General features: G+C 38.7%; 1 protein-coding gene across 2 annotated transcripts in view; it reads left to right on the top strand.

Annotated features, from left to right (window-relative positions):
* The first annotated feature begins 636 nt into the window (after positions 1 to 636).
* The window catches only part of LOC306845176 (divergent protein kinase domain 1A-like), a 30,257-nt gene continuing 7,559 nt past the window's right edge, over positions 637 to 23,334 (top strand). Inside the window, exons 1-2 of one of the 2 annotated variants that reach the window (XM_079377822.1) lie at positions 637 to 789; positions 878 to 956. In XM_079377822.1, the coding sequence (XP_079233948.1) occupies positions 698 to 789; positions 878 to 956 (171 nt within the window). In that variant the 5' untranslated portion in view covers positions 637 to 697. Of the gene's footprint in view, positions 790 to 872; positions 957 to 23,334 lie in introns of both variants that reach the window. The other variant, XM_079377823.1, reaches the window with a different exon arrangement.

Raw genomic sequence — 23,334 nt, 5'->3', positions numbered from 1 at the left:
GTGGAGAGTCTCTATGCACCACAACCAGCATCCCAAGATTTCTGAGAGCTGATAGTAAAAATGTATTAAGGTTTTATTGTAGTGTTAGCTGTTGGCGGACATTTTGTAGAATAAGATTACATTTATTGGGTTCTGGCTGGCAGGAATTTTTCTAAATATGTTCTGACTGTCATTTTTCTTAACATGCAGTATTACAATAGACGTATGTACACAAAAATCAGCATCCCGAAAAAATGTTTTAGCCACCTATGATTAATGTAAATGGTATGGCCAGCACTTGATGTTACAAGAAGGCTTATTACCAGTGTATTTTAATAATCTATGCCATTAAATTATACAGCATTAATGTAGGCTGCTTGCATAAGCTATTAGTGTAGAACTAATTAGTTAAGTAATGGAAGACAAAACGTGTATTTTGTGCATTGCATATAGTAGCTTATATTCCATTTAGTGTTCGTGTTTATTCATTGTGAAATGTTTAGAAAGGCGAGATTTTTGTGCAACAAACAAGAGTTTCGCACACTGATCTGACCTTATTTGGAGAAAAATAGTGACCGCTCACATTAGTCCACCTGCGTGAACCTTCTTATCCGACACTAACATAACCAAAGCCCTACAAACGTGCACAAACTTCCTGAGACTTCATCAGGGTGTCGTTAAACGCGTGGTGTCTCTCATCCAGCGGATGTGAGCGCAGATGTTGCTCATCGCGCGTGAGGTGCGGTGCCTGAGGAGCCTCACTACTCTTCATCCTCTCTCTCTCTCCATGGCGAGAAAGACCTTGGCTTGGTAAAGGACATTGGTCGCTGTAATTTGTGTTTTGTCGTTATTTAAATAGCTTTCGCTTTGCACTAATGATGTATTTGTGGTAGGTTAGTGCTGTGAAATGTGGTGTTTCAATCATGGCACGGGGTCTGATACCGTGGATCTGGCTGAAGCGACCCGTTTATATCCAGGTAAGACGCGAATAAGCATCGCATGCAACTTGTTCATAAACCGTACCGAGTGTTTCGCTTTAGCCATCTGTGTACTTGGAATCATTTGTGTGTGAGATTTGAATGGACGAGGCGGGGTCGCTGTTATCCCGTTTGGACTCTGAAGTTTTTGAAGGCATCATCTCTCCATCTAACTAGCTTTAATGCAACGACTGAATGCATCGAGCGGCTCTTTTCAACCATTTTTTTCTTCACTTATGACTGCGCCTCATTTTAATAATTGACTGAAAATACCGAAATGCCATTTTCGCAACTGTATCCGTTGCTTTTCCGGCGGATTTCATGGATGTGATGGATGAGCTGATGTTGCTGCGTTTTTATCCATCTTCGGGTCAGTCGTTGCTGTAGCAACCGCGCTGCTGTATAACATTTTTATAGTCCTGCTGAAAACATTTCTCTTAGGCTACCTGTCAAGAATGTAATGCAAAATATAAACCACGAAATCCCAAACTCATCGGGGCGCTGTGTTCATGTGCGTCAAAGATTGACGACCTCATTTTACACTTCTATTAATACTATTGAGCAACGTCAATACAAGCTCACATGTATTTAACCTTGACGTGGAAAATTGGAGAAATATGGATTAATTGCTCATAAATTTAACTGACAAAAAACAACTTTTTTATTTTAAGGTGAGCACTGTATGACAATGTTTTTTACCTGTAGCCTACTTATGAAATGTTAGAAAATCACATTCACGGCATCATAAAAAACAACCCGTTTATGCTTATATGAATATTTTTATCATATTGGCAGCAAAGTATTAAGGCTTTTAAACCATGTAGATATGTAGGCTTGAAATATCACCGATTAGCAAGACCTACTCAAATAATCAGAAGAAATTGAATACAAACTTAATTAGTTATTGCATTTATCGCGTGTTTTTACACACACACACACACATACACATACACACGTAGGCTATGTATGGATTTATTTTAAAAATATTTCTTTAATTTTACAGACATTACTGTATATCTGAAACACAACGCAATGAAGTACAAAATTCAAAATACAGGTTAAACACCTGTAAAAAAAAATATATGGAAAAGGATTTCATATTAATATAGTACATTGTGCCCCATTTTTACAGATGTTTTTTTTTTTTTTTTTTTTGCTTCAGTGTGTGTTGTCTGTGTGAAATAAACACATTTTTTAACTGAAGAAGTCTCGTGCTACAAGGTGAAACCTGTGGTAAACTGTAATTTTTTCACATCCCTCAAAATGAAGGAAGTGGCATCGGCATTGTGATGTGAGGAATGAGCGATTCAGACTAGGATGGCAGCCCTCCTTTAAGCATTTTGTTTATTTTCTGAAGACCGTAATCCTGCTTGCTTTCAGCAGTTTACTGAGACTTTCTCAGCTCTGACTGACCTCGCACCCAGAGTCTGGCTTACTCTCTGCTGTTTGCTTGCTCAACTGAAAGATTGATGGAGAGAGTGAACATGAATGTGAGATGTGAGCTTTTTTGTGAGCAAAATGAATCTTAGAGGCAGATAATCACCGCTTTGCACTGGTCCTTGCACAATGTTTCTGTTTGAAGCAATGATGGCTGCTCCCTGTGAATAAGGGAGAAATTTAATTTCTTTTATTCATTTTAAATACAGTCCAAAGCATCTCTCTTAAATCCTGATGCTCTCTGAGCAGATTTCATTTTTATACAAAATGTAGGAGCCATATTATATTATAGATCTGTTTATATGCCCAAAGCATCTGCTGTGATACGTTGGCCTCTGGAGCTTTACTGTCCTCTCTAAGTGGATGAACTCTGAATAGAATGCTTTATTTTATCTACATAAGGCATTCTATTTAGAAGTCATGCGCTCAGAGAATTTATTATAAAATAACAGCTTTATGCTCTCAAACATTATATGGAAGGAATTAGAACGCCTCATAAAATTCACAAGGTTACTGAGACTAAATTCTTCAGGACACAATAGTACTTGTTCAGGAGGTTTGTTTTTCTGTTCTACATTTCTCTCAGTCAGACGCATGATTCACATATTTCAGATATAGCGTCCCTACAAAGCTGCAGTGAGATCCAGATAAATATATGTGAACACAGGTTTATGCTTTGCTTTTGCTTGTTATTAGTGTTCTCAACTTACAGAAACATTTAGCAGAATGATAATTAAATCTAGACATCTGCAGTTAAAAAAAACTGATTATTTTTGTCCAAATTTATTAATTTATTCAGATATACATTAAAAATGATAAAATGACTCAAATACATCTCATCTATAATGAATATATATATATAATTATTTTAATTTTAAAATAAATTTTTAAATTGTGGGGGGAACATAATATTAAACATTTCAGTGACAGACTGTATTGATATCATATTGAAGAAAAAAATTATTAAAAAGATACATTTCCAAAAAAACCAAGGTCATACATGGATTTAAAGGGCCCGATACCTTCATAACTGTGTAAAAAAGCAGATAATTTGACCTTTTTATGAAATGGAAAAGTTAGTTCTGGTTGTAAAATATCATATTGTATAGCCCCAAAAAAACATATGATATCTGTGGAATTAGTAAAAATGCTTTTCAACATGAAAAATATATTTAAAAGCTTTTTAGCTTTTATGACTTATATTATGTGTTTTACTCAATGGTTATACCACGTCATTTAATTTAAACTTTTTTAATTTAAAGTTTTTCAGGGAATCCATAGTGCACCAGAAAATTATCCCATAAACATCTGGCTACTGTCTGGGCTTTCTGATTCCATGTTGGTACAGCCACGGCGTACTTGGTGAAGTGTTCTGTTATCACCAGTATATCCTTGGTGTTACTTCGGTCCGGCTCTAGTGATAGGAAATCCATACAAACTAGCTCCAGCGGTCTGCTGGTTCTGATTTTCACCAGTGGAGTGGCTTTCTTTGGAAGAGTCTTTCGTCGAACACAATGCTTGCAGGTTTTGATCTTCTTTCCTACTGCTGATGACATCTTGGGCCAGAAGAATCTTGATCGAACAAGGTCGAGCATTTGCTGGATCCCCATGTGACCCATTTCATCATGGAGTTCTTTCAACACCATATCACGAAGATCAGCCGGCAATGCTAGTTGGTACGATGAGTTTCCGTGCTATTGTCTTTTGAACAGTATGTCATTTCTCAACTCCAGACGATTCAATTCTTTGAACCATAGAATTAATTCAGGTGTAATGGTCTTGAGACAGGGCTTTTCTTTGGATTCCAGTTGTTGGATGACTATTCCAACTTCTGGATCTGTTCTCTGTCTTTCCCGCAGGTTTTCTTCAGACAGTTGGGGAATCTCTGTGATCTGGTAAGCATCATCCTGTTGAAATGATCGTTGAATGGGTGTAAAAGATCAGGATCATCACAGGACAGACCAATTTGATGACGCTCACAGATAGCTTTCACAGCTTCTTCTGAAACAGCCATGGATGGTTCTTCTGTCAGGTGCTGGTGAGTGAACTTTCTAATTCTTTCCCTCTCTTTCTGTGTCTCCAGGTCATCTGGAATTTCTGTTTGCGGCCGTCTAGAGAATCCATCCTCATCCTGGTTTCTACTCCCAGCTCGGTACTGTATCTTGAAGGTGAATGTTGATAAACTTGACAACCATCTGTAGCTGGTGGCGTCTAATTTTGCAGAGGTCAAAAGGTAGTTCAATGGATTACTGTCAGTTATCACCGTGAATTCAGCCCGATACGAGTAATCATTGAACTTGGTCGTCATGGCCCATTTCAACGCCAAGAATTCCAACTTGTGGTCGGGGTACTTTGATTCACTCCTGGTAAGTCCTCTACTAGCGAAGGCGATGACTCTCATCTGTCCATCTTGCTCTTGGTATAATGCTGCACCAAGGCCGGTGGTGCTAGCATCTGTGTGCAACACATATGGGAGTTTGGGGTTGGCAAATCCCAATACTGGAGCAGAGGTAAGTTTTGCGATGACAGTATCAAATGCCCATTGACAATCTTGAGTCCATCGTTCTCCAAACTGTTCCTTCGGATTGAAGTACTGCTTTTTCTCATATTTTTCTCGTCTTTTTCTTGCGATTTTTCTGCAGTGGAGGGTACCCTGCAGTGAGATAATTAAGGGGCTTCACAATTTTCGAATAATCTTGTACAAACCTCCGATAGTAACCAGAGAATCCGAGAAAAGATCTGAGCTCCTTAAGATTCTTCGGCCTCGGCCAGGTTTTAAGAGCTTCGACCTTTGCTGGGTCAGTTTCAACTCCATGCTGGGATACGATGTGGCCCATGTATCTGACAGATGTTTGGCAGAACTTACACTTCTCAGGTGAGAGTTTCAGTCCGAATTTACTTAACCTCTTGAGCACTTGAATCAGCCGAGCTTCATTTTCTTCCAGAGTTCTCGAGAAGAATATTAAATCATCAATGAACACGAGCACTTCCTTCCGACTAAGATCTCCCATACAGCGTTCCATCAATCACTGAGACGTGCTAGGTGCGTTTGAGATTCCTTGTGGCATCCTGTTAAATTGCCAGAAGCCGAATGGGCATACGAAGGCGGTCTTCTGCTTATCAGACTCTTCCATTTCAATTTGATAGTAGCCTGACTTGAGATCAAGGACTGAAAACCATCTTGATCCGGTTAAGACTGAAAAGGCTTCTTCCAAGTTAGGAAGGGCATATGCGTCCTTGATTGTCTGGGAGTTTAACTGCCTGAAATCAATGCACAATCTCACAGAATTGTCCTTTTTTCGCACCACAACTATAGGAGACGAGAAGGGAGATTCGGACTCTCTAATAATACCAGCTTCAAGGAGCTCTTGAAGATATTTCCTGACAGCATCCACATCTTGGTATCCACGACTGGTAACTGTGCAAAGTATTGCCTTGGAGGTAGACTGTTCAGACAGCTTGTCACTAAAAGATCGCCAGGTAAAGAGGACGTTGTAGGTGGCTCCACTGACACCCACTTCTCAAATAGAGGCACTTTCATTTGAACAAGTCCATCCAGAACTACGGTGCATCCTGCCGGTACAACTTCTTATTGATTTCCCTTCAGTTTTACAGAACCCACAGCTCCACTGGAAGCTTGCTGTTTCCTCTTCTCCCGTATATTTATCACAGCTTGATAGCCATAATAATGTGACTTGAGAATAGATTGGTTCCCTTGTGTGCAGTTGGTGTATAACACATCCAGTGAATTGATGCCGATTTGGATCTGTGGTATGTTCGTCAAGTCAGGAATTATCAGAGCTAAAGTTGGGACTTCTGCTTCCACTCCAAGGAAATTCTTGGGAAACTTCAAGTCAAACTCAACATAACCCAAATAGGGTACGGCTTGTCCATTGGCTCCCTCAACTTTAGAAGATGCTCCAAGGATTCTCTGGAGACCTCTCTTGACATTCCCAGTGAAATCTCGGAACGAGATGAGCTTGAAGCTCAGCTATCTGCAGTTTCAACTCAGAAATTTAATCCACACTGGGGCTGCTCTTTTCTTTGCAAACAGGCTCGGTCTTCATGGTAATCTGTGTTTGAAGTTTTGCAACTTCCCTCTTCAGGCTTTCAACTTCAGACTTTTCAACTTTGCTTTTAGCCTTGGCTGATTTCTGCTTTGCACTTAACTGACATGGCTCTTCTTCATTGGAATCATGTACATCACTGCAGTACACAAACTGTTGATTAGTTGCTGTCCGTAACTTGAGTGGAATAGGAGCATGTCTGTTTAGTCCAAGGTGCTTCCTCATCCTTTCCTCTTTAAGAGATTGTTTATCTTCCGCAGTGCAGATGAGCACCACAAGTTCAGCAAAAGAAGGGGGTGTGGCTCTCTTTCCTTCAAGCTGTAGATCGATGATTAAGGTGCTGTCCCAGCAACTTCTGTAAAATTGCTTGAGGAGACAATGGTTCCTTTCAGCCTCGTCTAATCGCAGTGCTCAGAATTACATGAAGACGTGAAGGTAGGTGGATGGTTTTTCTCCTTGATTTTGCAGGGCACCAATGAACTTTGTGAACAATTCATCTCCGTCCTCCACCGAGCCATAAACAGACTCCAACAGCTTCAAACACTCTTGAGGATCTTCCCAGTCTTGTGCAAATCAGAAAGGGACTGTTCGTTTTATAGGAAGTCCACAGTCGCACACCAGGTGTCAAAATCTGGTTCATGGCTGGGGCGAGGAATTCTTCCTGAGAAGGCTTTGAGATGAAAGGAAACATGTGAAGAAGACGTGGAATCACTGGTTCTTACCACATGCTCCATCTCTACTCGTTGGATTCCTGGTGGATTCAAAGCACTGGTAGGTATGTTCAAGGACATGGTCTCGGCAATTCTGGCATCAGGGCTCCTGGGTTGGTAAGGTGACTTTGCTGGTGTGCTCTCCTTGGCAGGGTTTCAGGTTCTCTTGTATGCATACCGCTGTCATACACAGGCTGTTCCATTTCTGGCTCGGGTCTCGAAGATTCATTTTCTGAAAACATCAATGCAGAAATCTTTTGCAGATCACTCTGAAGCACTTCCTGCAGGGTTTTTCCGCTGTCTCGGGCGATGGCCTGCAGGTTCTCCCAAGTAACCTTCAGTGACATTGCTACTTGTTGCAGGGGTGTACACACTTCCCAAGCTGCGCACATGGAAAACAACGTTATCATCTAACGTGCTTCTGATGGACATGGGCAGTGAGGACTTCAAATTTTGCATAGCAGAGTCATAAGAAAATTCTACAATGGTACTGCGGTGGTGCTCAGAGTTGGGATCATCAATAACTAAGTTCTGTTTGATGGATCCATATTTCATTAGGCAAGTTTCTAATTTTTGATCTGGATCAGAGAGGGTTAAGCCACTCACAATGACTGCATTCTGGACATTAACGTTTTCACGTTTCCCTATTTCCATTTCTGCTTATTTAACTGAGTTCCCTATGTATTAACAGCTTATTCAAATCAGAGTCTCAATTCCAATTGTTAATGAACAGTAATGTTCATTAATAGAAGAACAGTTCAGCCCATGAGAAAAAAAATAAAATAAACTTTATCTCCAGGGAAATCCAGGTGAATTTGAGGAAAAAAATTGTGTGCAATTCTGTCCTACCCGATCAGAAAAAAATTACTTTTTACTTGGTTTCCTGGTACGAACAATGGGATGGCTCGCCAGTCCAAACCAGGAATAGGAATCCACGGTCCGGACAAAATTCAGGCTCACAGCAGCAGTTCTTCAAACACTCAAAGGAAGAGAAGAAAAAAAAACAAAAGAACAAAAAAAACCCGGCCAAGGAGAAATGTATCAGAAAAAAAATAAATATTAAATATTCCTCCAAAGAAATACTAATTAGGCTCTATTTCATCAGCTTCTCATTGCGTATCTTTCAGTGCTATTTCTTGTCACGTCTTTCTCACAGCATCAATTTATAAAAAAAAATATCTCAAGTTATCTCTTAATTGGTTAACAATCCAACTCATTAAACTGTTTGCTCTCACTCTTGCGTCATTCGTAACTTTTCGCGTCTCTTCTATTCTCTGCTCACACGCACTCTTCTGGAACTTTTCCATAGGCGGAGCTAACCTTTCACCTTACTAATCAGAAATCAGTTTAGGAACTTTTTTTTTTCTTTTAATTATTTATAACAATATAAATAAAATGTAGCTTTATGGGGTGGTGATTCTCAGTCTAATAATTTTACAGCAGTAAAAATTAAATAATAATTCCTATAAATATTAGTGACCTAGATGAATGATCTGGGTTACAAAAACTTGAAGGTTCTGTGGGCCTCTTCTATGAACTCTGATCTTTAGTGCTTTCCATAGATATTCTATTCAAGTTCAGATTCAAGTCAGGTGACTGGCTGGGCCATTCTAGCAGCTTTATTTTATTTCTCTGAAACCATTTGAGAGTTTCCTTGGCTGCATTTGGAATCATTGTCTTGCTGAAATGTCCACACTTGTTTCATCTTCATCATCCTGGTAGGTGTTGGGCCTGAACCAGCTAATATTAATTTCCAATGATAAGGGGCAGGATTGCTTTCTAATTACTGATAGATCAGCTGGGGTCTTGGATTTCCATGCCTTTTTACACCTCCATTTATGCATGTGTTCAATACTTTTCCCCTGTGCCATTCCATTTTATTACACATAACTTAATTTCTGAATATATTTGTTTTGTTTTCTTTTAATGCATGGATTACTTGTTTCCGACATCTGGTGAAAATTTCATGTCAACAACACCTTATGTATTTACTGAGAAAAATGATGACGTGTTCAATACTTATTTTACCCACTGTATATATATATATATATATATACAGTGGGTAAAATAAGTATTGATATATATATTCTTTATTTTATGTAGGGTAAACATACCTATTAAGCTCATGTACCCATTAAGCACACTTCCATTTTTGAGGTCAGATTATAAAAAGAAAAAATAATTTATTATCCTACTTGATGTCTTAACCAGTTGATGTGTTTGTTACTATATACCTCCTGTAATTTCAAGTCAATCAGATCATTGCACACTGAGATACATGTTTGTCCATGTGTTCACACTCTCTGGCGGCCATTTTGAAAGCTGTCTAAAAACTTTCACCAAAAGAGGAGCCCCTTAAATGTGCATTTTTTAGATGTTTAAGCCTTTATTTTGGGTAGGTTTCACTACTTATTGTAAAATTAAGAGATTAATGTTCAGACTTTTGCATATTATAACCTGAAACATGGATGTGGGAAATAATTACATTAAATCCAAAAGACAGTTTGAGCAACACAGTGCAGATGCTACAGAACACAGTTAGCTGACTAGCTGTCTTAGATTGTGTGCTACGCTAATATATTACTTCCCAGGCATTACTGGATTGTACTTTTACATCCATAATATTATAAATTGACAGTTTATTGCTGGTCTGTCATTTTACAGTGCTGTAATTTTGAAAGATTTTATATTATTTTAAGGTGAGTTTAAAGGGTACACTACTATGAAAACTTCAGCGTGACATCAATAAGAAAAAGTATAATTTCATACATATTGTTTATAATAGAAGAGTTCAGATGCAAAAGCCTCTACGTGCCATCTGAAATTTTCTTCTAAAATGAGCATTTTTATCAGGCTCCTATATTTATGTTCAGTTATTTCACTTTAATTGCATAGAAAAGCACCTATACATTGCCATTAGAGTAAAATTACTGTACCTACACATAGGAGCCTGATAAAAATGCTCATTTTAGAAGAAAATTTCAGATGGCACTTAGAGGCTTTTGCATTTGAACTCTTCAATAGTTGTTCATATTAAAATATGTATGGACTTAATACACGACCTAGACTATTTATTTAGCAAAAATCCTGTAATTTGAATAAATATTACATGAAATTTATTAAAAATTGTTGCTGCTCCCATTTAGCTCAGTGTGCTCTCTTTAAGCTCTTCCACATTGAACGTCTATGTAAATACTTCATAAACAGACTTTAAATGTTAACCGATGGTTGTCACTTTAAGTTAAGTTAATCGATTTTCTATGAAATCAGTTGACTCAGATCTGCAGACTGGCTCTGATCTTTGGCAACTAGCATCAACTTCTCTACTCTTCTCGACTGTAAATCTGTGGAAAATCGGGCCAGAAAATCGTGTAGTGTATTCCAGCTTTAAGAGACTATAGATAAGTTGACATCCATTTAAAAAGAGGTTTCATAATGAGGCTAGTTTCTGTGTTCATCCCCATTAATTAAATGTTTTATTGGTTTGTTTTATTTGATTTTTGAATGTGTATTTAACTGAACATGGACTAGCTTAGATGTTGCAATGTGCTTTAATGACACTTCATTATGAACATATAACTGATCAACTTAAATGCCTTGTTGCTTGATTTTAGTGTTCTGCTTTTTTTGTGATTGACTTTGTACCTTCAATAATATATATTTTTACAATTATTCTTTAAAAAGTTTCCTTAAAATAGACAATCATTTTTAATAAAACTTGATGTGATCTTAATGGGAACAGGGGTGTTCTTAAAGGGTACAAAAATGACTCACAGCCAGACTTTTTGAATTTAATGATGTATATCTTGATTGAAAATGCTTTTGTCATTTAAAATAAAATTACATATTTTTGTGTGAGAGATTAATATTTTATTTTAACATAACTGTTTGTACTGAAACCAATATCTTGTGCACTAAAAATGTCTCAATGTAGATTTTGGTGAGCTTAATAGCTACATTTACCCTATATATTCTTTATGTATGTAATACAACAAAATGCGTAAAATAAAGCAGTCAAAAGCTCTTTTTGTAGTATTTTTTGATGATTAATGTCTTGTTGTCTTGTTTTCTTATGTTTATTTCATCATGTTTGATAATTATTATGATTTATTGTATTTATGTATTTAATCTGATCCCGAGCACTACGTGGAAAAAACAAACAAACAATAGAAACATTTGTGACATAAGTCTTTCCACCTCATAAAAGAGCAGCTGCTTTGAAATGACAGCTTGTGATACAGTGAATACTATGTCTAGATTATTTGTTGCTGTTGGAGTCACACATCACTGCACAGTGGAACAAGGAGCAACTGATTGTCATTGCACATTAATCGTGTTTTTTTGTTTTTTTTTTCATGTGTTGGACTGCTTTAGTCGCCCTTCCTGAGTCCCAGCGGTTTGGTTGATGTAAACATTTTGGACTGTTGCAGTCTTGAGTCAGTGTGTAGATGGATGTGTCCCATGGGGCAACAGGAGTGAGAGAAACGGGATGGGGTTCCTGATTGCTGGTTGTTCTCACAGAGATGAGTCAAATTAGACCTGCAGTGCCTGTGTGACGTCTGCTTCCATCAGAACACTGCCGCTTGGGAGCAGAGAAACAGAGGGAGGAAGAGAAACAGAGGGAGAGCAGGAACTAACACTATCTCCCATCTCACTTAGAATGCACCAGAGAAGCCTTTTCTTGTTCTTCATGCCATATATTTCCTTTAGAGCGAGAATATTCTTGTAAATGTTTTCTCTACAGTTCAGGTCATTAAAAACCCTTTTTGTTTTTGAAGTCATGCGTGACAGCAGCCATCTTTCTCTGACTCTCGGTCTGTCTTTGTTACTTTTCCCTGCTCTTTTTGGTGCTTTCTCCATCTGTCATTCATTGGTCTGAAGGGGAGGGGGGAATTAGGGAGAAGCCAGCAAAAAATCACTTTATGATCATGAATTATGGATGAGTAGAGAGCAAGCTATGAAAACAAGTGTCAGTGCAAAAATTCTCCCCCACTTGATCCGTTTCTTCCGTCCTATCATCTCTCACAAGCCACCGAGGGGCTTGAGGATTTAAAGCAACAGACATGCTCCTATTATATATGGAACATTTTTCCAGAGTACCTGAAATCGTAGGCTTTTAGAGAGCAAAGAGTAATGCTTGAAGCTGTGGGCACTAGGAGGTTGATTACATAGTAAGCTTCTGAGGACCTATCAACTGTTGGTCCCTCTGTGGTTCATCTCAGACACTGCTGTCAAATTCAAATTCAAATTCAAATTTTATTTGTCACATACATATACATACGTAGTACGACATGTAGTGAAATGTATTGTACGACTGTCCATCAAATTGTCCAACAAAATTAAGAAAAACCTCAAGTTTACAAAAATACAAATAGAAAAAGTACAGTAAACATATATACAGAATAAACTAGCAATAGAATAAAATAACAAATAGATATGAGAATAAAAAATAGAATATGATTCTATATAGATTCTATAAAAAGTAAAGTGTATGTCAGTGATAAAGTGTCCGTGTGCTGTGCAGTGCAGTAAAGTGTATAAGTGAGTAGAGGATACTAAAGACAAAGACAAATGTCAAACCAAACAAGCTGTCAAAGCTGTCAAAGCTGTCAAAGCCTTAGGGGAGACTGCGTAATCTTTTACGTTCACATTTACATTTCAGCCTTTGACAGATTTAATCTCCAGTCATATTCCAGAAACCAAATGATTTATTGCTTGTTCGGATGATTCAAGAAAACGAGAGATAGCGGATCCATTTACGTCAGTTTTGTGATACGTTTTGGTAAATGGTAAATTGTTTAAAGGGGCCCTTCAGATATCATACATTTTTCTTGATCTGTCCTTGAAATTAAAGAGTTGCAGTACTCAAAACGTCTCGTCCCACTCCAAATAGATCATTCATTGAAACTAAACTGCAAGAATGGCTTGTAACTGTAATAAGTTTCACATTTGCATGTCAGTGGTGCCTATTTGGTATTCAGAAACCTGGCCTGCCCAGTCACAATGAAGCAGGGTAAATAGTATTATTCTTTTTTTTTTTTTGGTAACACTTTAGTTTTGGGACCAATTCTTACAATTAACTAGTTGCTTATTAGCATACATATTAGCATATTGGCTGTTGAACTTACAAAGCACATATTAATGCTTTTTTCTGCATGACCATATTTCAGATCCCTTAATCCTACCCCATACCTAAACTTAACAACTACCTTACTAACTATTAATAAGCAGCAAATTAGGAGTTTATTGAGGCAAAAGTCATAGTTATTACTTAGTTAATAATTGGTACCCAAATTAAAGTGTGCCTTTTTTTTCTTTATTGTTGGCTTGTTTACTAGTGGAAATATCAAAAGAAATTGACCAAAGGCATATTAGAATGATTTCTGAAGGACTGTGTTACACTGAAGACTCTGCTAATGGCTGCTTAAAATTCAGCTTTGTCATGACAGGAATAAATTACATTTAAAATATATTAAAACGAAAACCCTTTTTTATTGTAATAGTATTTCACAATATAATTGCATTTTTAATCAAATATACACAGCTTTAATGAACGCAAGAGACTTTAAAAAAAAATCTAACAGACCCAAACGTTTTAACGGTACTGTCTATAAAGTATAGATAGAAATAATGACATAAAAATATTTGTAGTGCACTGGTTGTGTGTTGCAAGAATAAGTGCCTAAGGTTTATTTTTAATAAGGTCCCCGATTATTTCATTCTAACCTTAACAGTTTGTGTAGCATTTTAGTGCTTTTATCTTGACACAATATGATGCACATCTTGCAAGGGACTGTTTTTGAATGATAAGGCAAACTCCTAAAATGTTATTCTCAGGGTCAGAGCGAGTCTGTAGAGTGAAAATGGAAAAACAAAATTATCAAACAAAAGCCATGACTAACATTATAAGACCTTGATTCACTTATTCTCAGGCTGGTCAGCAGCAGGTTGAATGTAGCTTTGAGAATATGTGGTTCTTTGAAGATGTAGACTCCCTCACTTAACACTCACTCTCTTTGCCTGTATGTCAGAACAGTTCTGATTAAAATGTTAGATGAAAGCCTTTGAGGGTCATTGGGATACCACTGTTTCTGCCCACCTTTTCCACATTCACTGGTCTTCACTCACTCAGACACTAATGAAAAGTTGACAAAGCTTCAATCAATAACCTCTCATTACCTACTTCTGTTCGGCTCTTCCTTTGGTGATGGCCGATGTTTGTCCTTAGGATGAGCAAGCCACATTAGCTGAGTTGAAATTAATGTCTCTCTGCATTGACTGAAAAGGTCAGGTGTGGGGTTGCTTTGTTTGTGAAGTGCTGCACTTGTAATGGAGAATGGATTCATTTGTTACACGAGGATCGAATACAATGCATTTTGGCAATGAGCATTACAGCATGTCTCAATGAACCAAACGATTGGAGTACTTACTGGTTTAAACAGACTTGTGTGCATACACGCTTGAGTGCATATCGAGGTGAAGACAGACTTAACCTCATGGGAGGGCAGCAAAGAAAATGAACCACATGCAGATGCACTTTTTATGCTCGCTTCGAGGCTGCAGCTAATCGCGCTAACGGCGCTAGCAGTGCTAACTGCATGCACGCTGAGGAAGCCGGTGAGGACAACGTATTCACCATCACGGAGCATGACGTGAGGAGGGCATTCAAGAGAGTGAACATCAGGAAGGCAGCAGGACCAGATGGCATCACAGGTCGGGTTCTGAAGGCCTGCGCTGACCAGCTAGCACCGGTGTTCACAGAGATCTTCAACCTCTCCCTGGAACAGTCCATAGTCCCCTCATGCTTTAAGCAGTCCGCCATTGTTCCTGTCCCCAAGAAACCGCAGCCCACCTGCCTAAACGACTATCGCCCTGTAGCCCTCACATCAGTGGTGATGAAGTGCTTTGAGAGACTGGTCAGAGACTTCATCATTGCATCACTACCAGACACACTGGATCCACTACAGTTTGCATACAGACATAACCGCTCCACGGAGGATGCCATCTCACACCTCACTGCAGTCACTTTTTCTGCAGAAAAGGGAATTATGTAAAAATGCTGTTTGTGGACTACAGTTCAGCGTTCAACACCATAATTCCCTCCACACTCACCTCCAAGTTGGAGGTCCTTGGTCTCAGCACATCCTTGTGCCAATGGATCTCCAGCTTCCTGAAGGACAGACAGCAAGCCGTACGGATGGGTAAACACACCTCATCCTCCATCACCCTAAGCACTGGAGCCCCTCAAGGTTGTGTTCTGAGCCCCCTGCTGTACTCACTGTACACTTATGACTGCGTGGCCACTTCCAACTCCACCACCATCATCAAGTTTGCTGATGACACTGTTGTGTTGGGCCTGATCTCAGACAACGACGAGACGGCCTACATACAGGAGATTAAGAACCTGGAGAGTTGGTGCCAGGTGAATAGTCTACACCTGAACATCAGCAAAACTAAGGAGCTGATAGTGGACTTCAGTACGAAGCAGGAGCGGTCATACCAGCCGATCACGATCAACGGGACTCCAGTGGAGAGAGTGGACAGCTTCAGATACCTGGGTGTTCACATCACGCAGGACTTGACTTGGTCCTGTCATACCAGCACCCTGGTGAAGAAGGCCAGGCAGCGTCTGTACCATCTGAGACGCTTAAAGGACTTTAGACTTCCCTCTCGGGTGCTTAAGACTTTTTACACCTGCACCATCGAGAGCGTCCTGACGGGCAGCATCACTTCCTGGTTCGGGAACTGCACTATGCAGGACAGATGAGCCCTCCAGAGGGTGGTGCGTTCAGCGGAACGTACCATCCACACCGAGCTCCCTGACCTGCAGGACATCTACAGCAAGCGGTGCCTGACCAGGGCCAGGAAGATAGTGAAGGACCTCAGCCATCCCAACAATGGACTCTTTTCTCTGCTGCGTTCAGGGAGACGCTTCCGCTCCATGAAGGCGAACACAGAGAGAATGAGGAGGAGCTTCTTCCCGCAGGCCATTCGGAGTCTTAACCACTCTCCACTATAATCACATCACCCCACACTTCCACTTTGCACATTTTTCAAGTACATTCTGCACTAATTTGTAGAAGGTTACGTAAGGATAAATGAGTGGGACTTACATACCATTTGTCTTTGTCTTTAGTATTCCTTTTACTCACTTATACACTTTACTGCACTGCACAGCACACAGACACTTTATCACTGACATACACTTTACTTTTTATAGAATCTATATAGAATCATATTCTATTTTTTATTCCTCATATCTATTTTTATTCTCATATCTATTTGTTATTTTATTTTATTGCTAGTTTATTTCTGTATATATGTTTACTGTACTTTTTCTATTTGTATTTTTGTAAACTTGTTTTTCTTAATTTTGTTGGACAGTCGTACAATACATTTCACTACATGTCGTACTACGTATGTATATGTATGTGACAAATAAAATTTGAATTTGATGGTAAGCTTTTAGTTGTACATTTAAAGTTGAAGTGTGTAGTAATTTCTTTTTTTTTTTTTTTCTTTTTTTTATACAATCCATTATCCCAGTTTAATATACAGGGACAGCTAAAAGTAAGCCAGTAATTGGCTGATTTCCCCAAAAAGTAGAAACACTGTGGCTTTGTGGAGCTATCAAAACATTGCTCTGTTTATTTAAGCATCACAACCTGCCTGACACATCAAACTGGCTTAACCAATAGTGGGAGTCGCAGATGTTTTTGTTTGTTGACCAATGTCAGACAGGGAGTATTCAGAGAAACCTGTTTTAAAAACCATTGCATAAAACCATTATTTTTGCAATACCATGCCAGAAGTAAGCAAGTAAAAAATAAATAAATAAAATAGACCTAGTGTGACAAAATGTTGAATCTAAGAAGAATCTTAGATTAATGTGTTATGCTTGGGATAATGACATCACTGATTTTTTTTCGATATTTAAAGGAATAGTTCACCACCCCCCCTCCCCCCAAAAAATACTGAAAATGAGCTCAAATGAATTAACTGAAAATTTAACAAAAATAGCTGGAAAAGTAACTCACTCTCAGGCCATTCAATATTTAGATGAGCTCACCAATAGATCCTCTGCAGTGAATGGGTGCCGTCAGAATGAGAGTTCAAACAGCTGATAAAAACATCACAATAATCCACAAGTAATCCACACAACTCCAGTCGATCAGTTAACATCTTGAGAAGTAGATTTTGTTTTAAGAAACAAATCCATCATTATAGAGTTTAAGTGTGTACTCACACTAGGTGTTTTGAACCGTGTCCGAGCGCGTTTGACCCCAAAACCCGGTTCGTTTGACTAGTGTGATCGCTCCGTGCTGTGCTCGGGCGCAGTTGGTTTAGCCGGCCTTGGCCTGGTTGGAAGAGGTGGGCCAGGGCATGGTTCGGTTGGCCTCGGGCGCGGTACGCATGTAGTGTGAGCGCTAACTGTGCCGGAGCACGGAACAGATCGCCTATTATTTTGTGTGCGCTACTGTCATAATTACGACCGTAAACATATACTACTACTACTACTACACAATACTTTTCAATTCATTTAATTCAGTCAAGTATATTTATGTTTATAATGGGTCTGGTTCTCACCTTATTGATGAACTGGAATTGTAGTCTGCGATCTAAAGCAGCAAATTCTTTCATTAACGTCAGCTGCCTCCGTACTAATTCTCTGATACTTACAAGTGAAAATCAAGGCACGGCATAAATTACAAATTTATTAGGTAGAATATTAGTGAAAGTGGGGTTTTCTTCCATATCGTGATCCGGGTAAAAAGGAATTTCAGATAAGAAAAAAATATATTGGGTGCACTCTATTGTAACGGTCTGTGGTTGTGGATGAAGGCGCACGACGAAAGAGTAAACAAAAGAGTAGTCTTTAATAAACAGCATCAACTCACTGAGACAATAAGTTAACTCAAGATCAGACAAACACAAAGGCAGAACTGAGGACTTATAAAGGGGCTGGAACAAACGAGAAAACAAGATAATTGAATCAAACACAGATGATGCATATAACTAATTAACAGAACTAGGTCAGAAACTAAAACAGGAAGAACCAAATAAGGACAAAAAGGAAACTAAACAAACAGTTCTGTTACATCTATCTGTTGATTAGATGGCAGATCTGAATTCAAGCTTGCAGTCAGTTGTAAGGAAGGGGAAGAATATTGAAGATGTTCGGCATAAATCACTAGAGAAAAGTGTAACAAGTGTGCCAAGATTAGTCAGTCTTTTAAAATATCTGATAATATGGTCTATAATGACATGACAAAATTAGCTCAGTTTGTAAAATGTCATATGATGCAAATCTACAAAAATGTAATGATATTTATTCATTGATTCATAATATTATAAAAATGTTTTTTATTGTGAAAATTATACGTAAAGATTTTCTGAAAAGGTTTTGGTGTGTATTATGTATTCAAGATGGTTACACTATATGAAGTCTTTAAATTGCAACAAAACATGAATACAAAAAGAATCCTTTTTTTAATGTGGACACTTTTATTTGCCATTAACCCATTTCTGTGACGATGTCTCGCTAACACATCATAAATAGCGACCAGTTCATAGACTCTTAGTTCACCTCAAAGTGCCGACAGACAGAACCATGTCCTTAAATCCCATAATTATAATGATAGAGCTCTCCAAAGTACTAAATAAAAGTTGTAATGAAGTGCATTGGCCCTAGTGTGGCTCTCACCCACCACACATGTATAATAAAATCTGTAAAAACGCCAAAAACTATTTGCGCCACTATGCCTTATCTACTCCCCCATAAAAGGCTGAGCCACAGGCTCATGTTGTGCGGAGCCTTATGTGGACTTTTCTCTCCGTCTTGTGATTGAAATTCCATGCAGTCTTCAGTTCGCCTGAGAGCTAAGAGTGATGTGGGGGCCGCTGTTGAATTTTTCACACTGTCTCTACCACATCGCCTGTGAGTTCACAGCAGCAGAGCATCTAAATGCTGTTTGACACATACAGACACGTGTCCACTGACCAGCATGATCTCAGTGTACTAAACGACGAGAGCTTTCTGACACTGCGATCCTCTGTTAATTCAAAGTGCTGCCATGGAAACACTTCCTGTCACAAGGGGGAGACCCGTCACCCCGAGTGGCAAACTATAAAGCTATTGATGTCAAACTCCCTCTGTTTGATATGCAGCGGTGTGAAAAAGTGTTGGCCCCCTTCCTGATTTGTTATTTTATTGCATGTTTGCCACAGATCATCAAACAAATTTAAATATTAATCAAAGATAACACAAGTAAACACAACATGCAGTTTTTAAATGAAGGGGGGTTTTTTTATGAAGGGAAAACAAAATCCAAACCCACATGGCCCTGTATGAAAAAGTGTTTGCCCCTGATGACTCCACCATAAGAAAGAGACTGGGCAAAAATGGCTTGCATGGCAGAGTTCCAAGACGAAAAACGCTGCTGAGCAAAAAGAACATAAAAGCTTGTCTCCGTTTTGCCAGAAAACATCTTGATGATCCCCAAGACTTTTGGGAAAATACTCTGTGGACTGACGAGACAAAAGTTGAACTTTTTGGAAGGTGTGTGTCCCATTACATCTGGCGTAAAAGTAACACAGCATTTCAGAAAAAGAACATCATACCAACAGTAAAATATGGTGGTGGTAGTGTGATGGTCTGGGGCTGTTTTGCTGCTTCAGGACTTGGAAGACTTGCTGTGATAAATGGAACCATGAATTCAGCTGTCTACCAAACAATCCTGAAGGACAATGTCCGGCCATCTGTTCGTGACCTCAAGCTGAAGCGAACTTGGGTTCTGCAGCAGGACAATGATCCAAAACACACCAGCAAATCCACCTCTGAATGGCTGAAGAAAAACTAAATGAAGACTTTGGAGTGGCCTAGTCAAAGTCCTGACCTGAATCCTATTGAGATGCTGTGGCATATTTGATTGCAGTTGTTGCTGCTAAGGGTGGCCCAACCAGTTATTAGGTTTAGGGGGCAAGCACTTTTTCACACAGGGCCATGTGGGTTTGGATTTTGTTTTCCCTTTATAATAAAAAACTTCATTCAAAAACTGCATGTTGTGTTTACTTGTGTTATCTTTAATATTTAAATTTGTTTGATGATCTGAAACATTAAAGTGTGACAAACATGCAAAAAAAAAAAAAAAACAGGAAGGGGGCCAACACTTTTTCACACCACTGTATGAGCTACTGCTTGACACACAAGAAGCAGAGTGTCACTTATGTTGTCTTGCTGGGGAAAAAAAATGAACTGTTTAACTTGATTTCAGGTACATTTTACCAAGTTTTTCAGGGCATTGTGGGTAATGTTTGTTTTTCATAGCAACAAGGTAATTATGCATTCCTGGAAGATAAGACTTGATCAGATTAATTGTTTTAATTATGTTTGTGGACTGACTGATTTGATCATCTCTGCTCTCGTTATCTTTGGAAAGTCTTTGTCAGGCTTTCTTAGCTCTTTTCTCATTATACAAGACGTGTGTATTCACAGTTTACAGTTATATGTGGAAACATAATGAGCATGTGAGTAAATCAGAAATATGCATAGCACTAACTGGAGACATTAAACTAATTACCTGCAGCTGCAGCTGAGTTGTGTGGATCATGCTGGAGAGAAATTGGCCATTCTGAGGAAATAGTGCCTTTTGAGGCTGAATTTTATTTTATGGAAACTGATATTGGGAGACTACCAATATGAAGAGCTGTGGCTTACTGTTTTTTAATGGCAGATTCTTAAAAAGTTACTTCACCCAAAAACGAAAATACTGTCATCATTTACATTGAATAATATTCATGAATACTATTCATTTACATGAATTTCTTTCTTCTGCTTTTATCTTAATCATTTTTGAGTGACCTATCCCTTTAAATAACTGATGCTCCAGCCTTGAGAAATATCGATTATTAATTATTTTATTACTAATCAAATCAAAGTGCCATAGTAATAATAAGATAATACGGAAAATTTAAGATATTGTATTATATTTTAATTGGAAATATGTATATCATTTTTCACACACTATTTTTTATTGTGATTACCCTCCCGTTCTTGATCACAGTATAATGACATTCAATGGTTGCACGCAATCCCGGAGAATATAACTCGATTAAGATGATCAAACTTATTTTTAATTATCGTCTATGGGCTGGAAATATTTATTTATTTAAATCATAAAGTCAGCGCATGAAAAATGTGAGCATTATATTTAATATACAACAAGTTTGCCCTACACCTTTAATTAAATGCTTCTATGCAGCCTTTAGTCGTAAATAATGTTTCTCAACATCTCTGCAGAGCACGAGTCTAGGTTGCTTAGCAACGGCAGACGCTACTGGAGCGCAAGAGAGCTACAGAGCGCTTTGAAAGAAGGAGAAAGCGACGCGCCGAGCGTTTAACACGCGTTTTTAGGCGGGACATGTGAACGACCCCGCGCTACTATTTAACTCATCCCTTTTCAAACACAGAAGTGTGAAAGGATTAAAAAAAAATTTAAGCAATCAGAAATCTGAGGGAGCCGGACATGTAAATGCCAAGGGCCCCTCAGGCTCCTTCGTGGCCACTGTGGTACATACGCCTTTTTTTGGTAAAGACAGCTTCAAGATGCCTCCTGTATGGAAAAACTAGTTGGATGCGTTGCTCAGGTGTGATTTTAGCCCATTCTTCTTCACAAACACAAACAGTCTTCAAATATTGAAGGTTCCGTGGGCCTCTTCTATGAACTCAGATCTTTAGTTCTCTCTATAGATTTTCTATTGGATTCAAGTCAGGTGATTGGCTGGGCCATACTAGCAGCTTTATTTTCCTTCTCTGAAACCAATTGAGAGTTCCTTGGCTGTGTTTGGGATTATTGTCTTGCTGAAATGTCCACACTTGTTTCATCATCATCCTGGTAGGTGTTTGGACTGAAGCAGCTCATATTCATTTCCACTGACAAGGGGCAGGATTGCTTTCTAATTACTGATTGGCTTTCTATGCCTTTTTGCATCTCCCTTTTTTCATGTGTTCAATACTTTTCTCTGTGTCATTCCATTTTATTACACATAACTTAATTTCTGAACATATTTGTTTTGTTTTCTTTGTATGTGTATATGTGTTTGTGTGTTACCGACATCTGGTGAAAATTTCATGTCAACAGAACCTTTAGAAATAAATTTACTGAGAACAATGGTGACGTGTTCGATATTTATTTTACCCGCTGTATGTATAAATGAACTGTTTTCAGTACATTCAGTAGTAAATTTGTTCAACCCATTAATAATTCAAAGAGGAAGTCATCATTCAATAAAAAGAAGGAAATCATAATTCTACCATTCAACCGGGATGAATAGATAGTGACACCCTAAACTGATTTTTTTTTTTTAAATTTGTGACTATGTTCAGTATTTTGCTCAATATTTGTATAAATCTTTTAAATATCAGTAGTAAGTCACAGGGACATTCACAGAAGACAAATAGCACCAGATATGGTTTAGGTACCAGAATTGTAAAGTTTTTAAATCATTTTAAACTTTTAAGCCAACAGACATTAGCCAAATAAGAAGAAGAGGATGGCAGTGGGAGGAATTCAATGACGAGAGACTGTGAAAGCAGGAAACTGATTTAGGTTTGATGAATAAACCTCTTCTCCCAAACCTTGACTTTGGGCTCAGGGAGATTGGCTGCCTACAAAACTGAGCATTCTGTCAGCCCATCGCCATGGCGACAGCTCCTTTGGGCCTTGCGAGGTATGAAAGGCTGTACAGGACGCTGGCCTGCCACAACTCTCTAACGCCTGTCATCCTGGCTTAGTGAGGCAGTGAGTTTGAGACGGTGGTGAGGGGGGAGAGACCCTGAGGGGCATGAGATTTAAAGAGTAGAGTAAGATGGATTCTCAGATGGAAATGGCAGAATTGCATCTCACTGAGTGCCCGTAGCGAAGAGGGAGTGATGGCCTGTCATTAGGGGAGCCACTGAAGAAAGAGACAGTGTAAGAGAGAGCGAGATATCAGATTAAATTAGAGGCGAACTAACAGATGAGACCAATGATAGGGTGACTAAAAACCTCATTTCAAAATGTGTATAACACATGTATCATCTCGGTTCTGCTGACTGTAGCCACACCAGGCTCTCTGGAACTGACCAAATTTTAAATTGGAAGCTGGAGGGGCAGTTCAGAGATT

This window comes from Barbus barbus (genome assembly GCF_936440315.1).
Source record: "Barbus barbus genome assembly, chromosome: 25".
Taxonomy (NCBI): Eukaryota; Metazoa; Chordata; class Actinopteri; order Cypriniformes; family Cyprinidae; genus Barbus; species Barbus barbus.
Note: the sequence above shows the minus strand (reverse complement) of the source record. Positions and strands in the feature narration are given on the sequence as shown.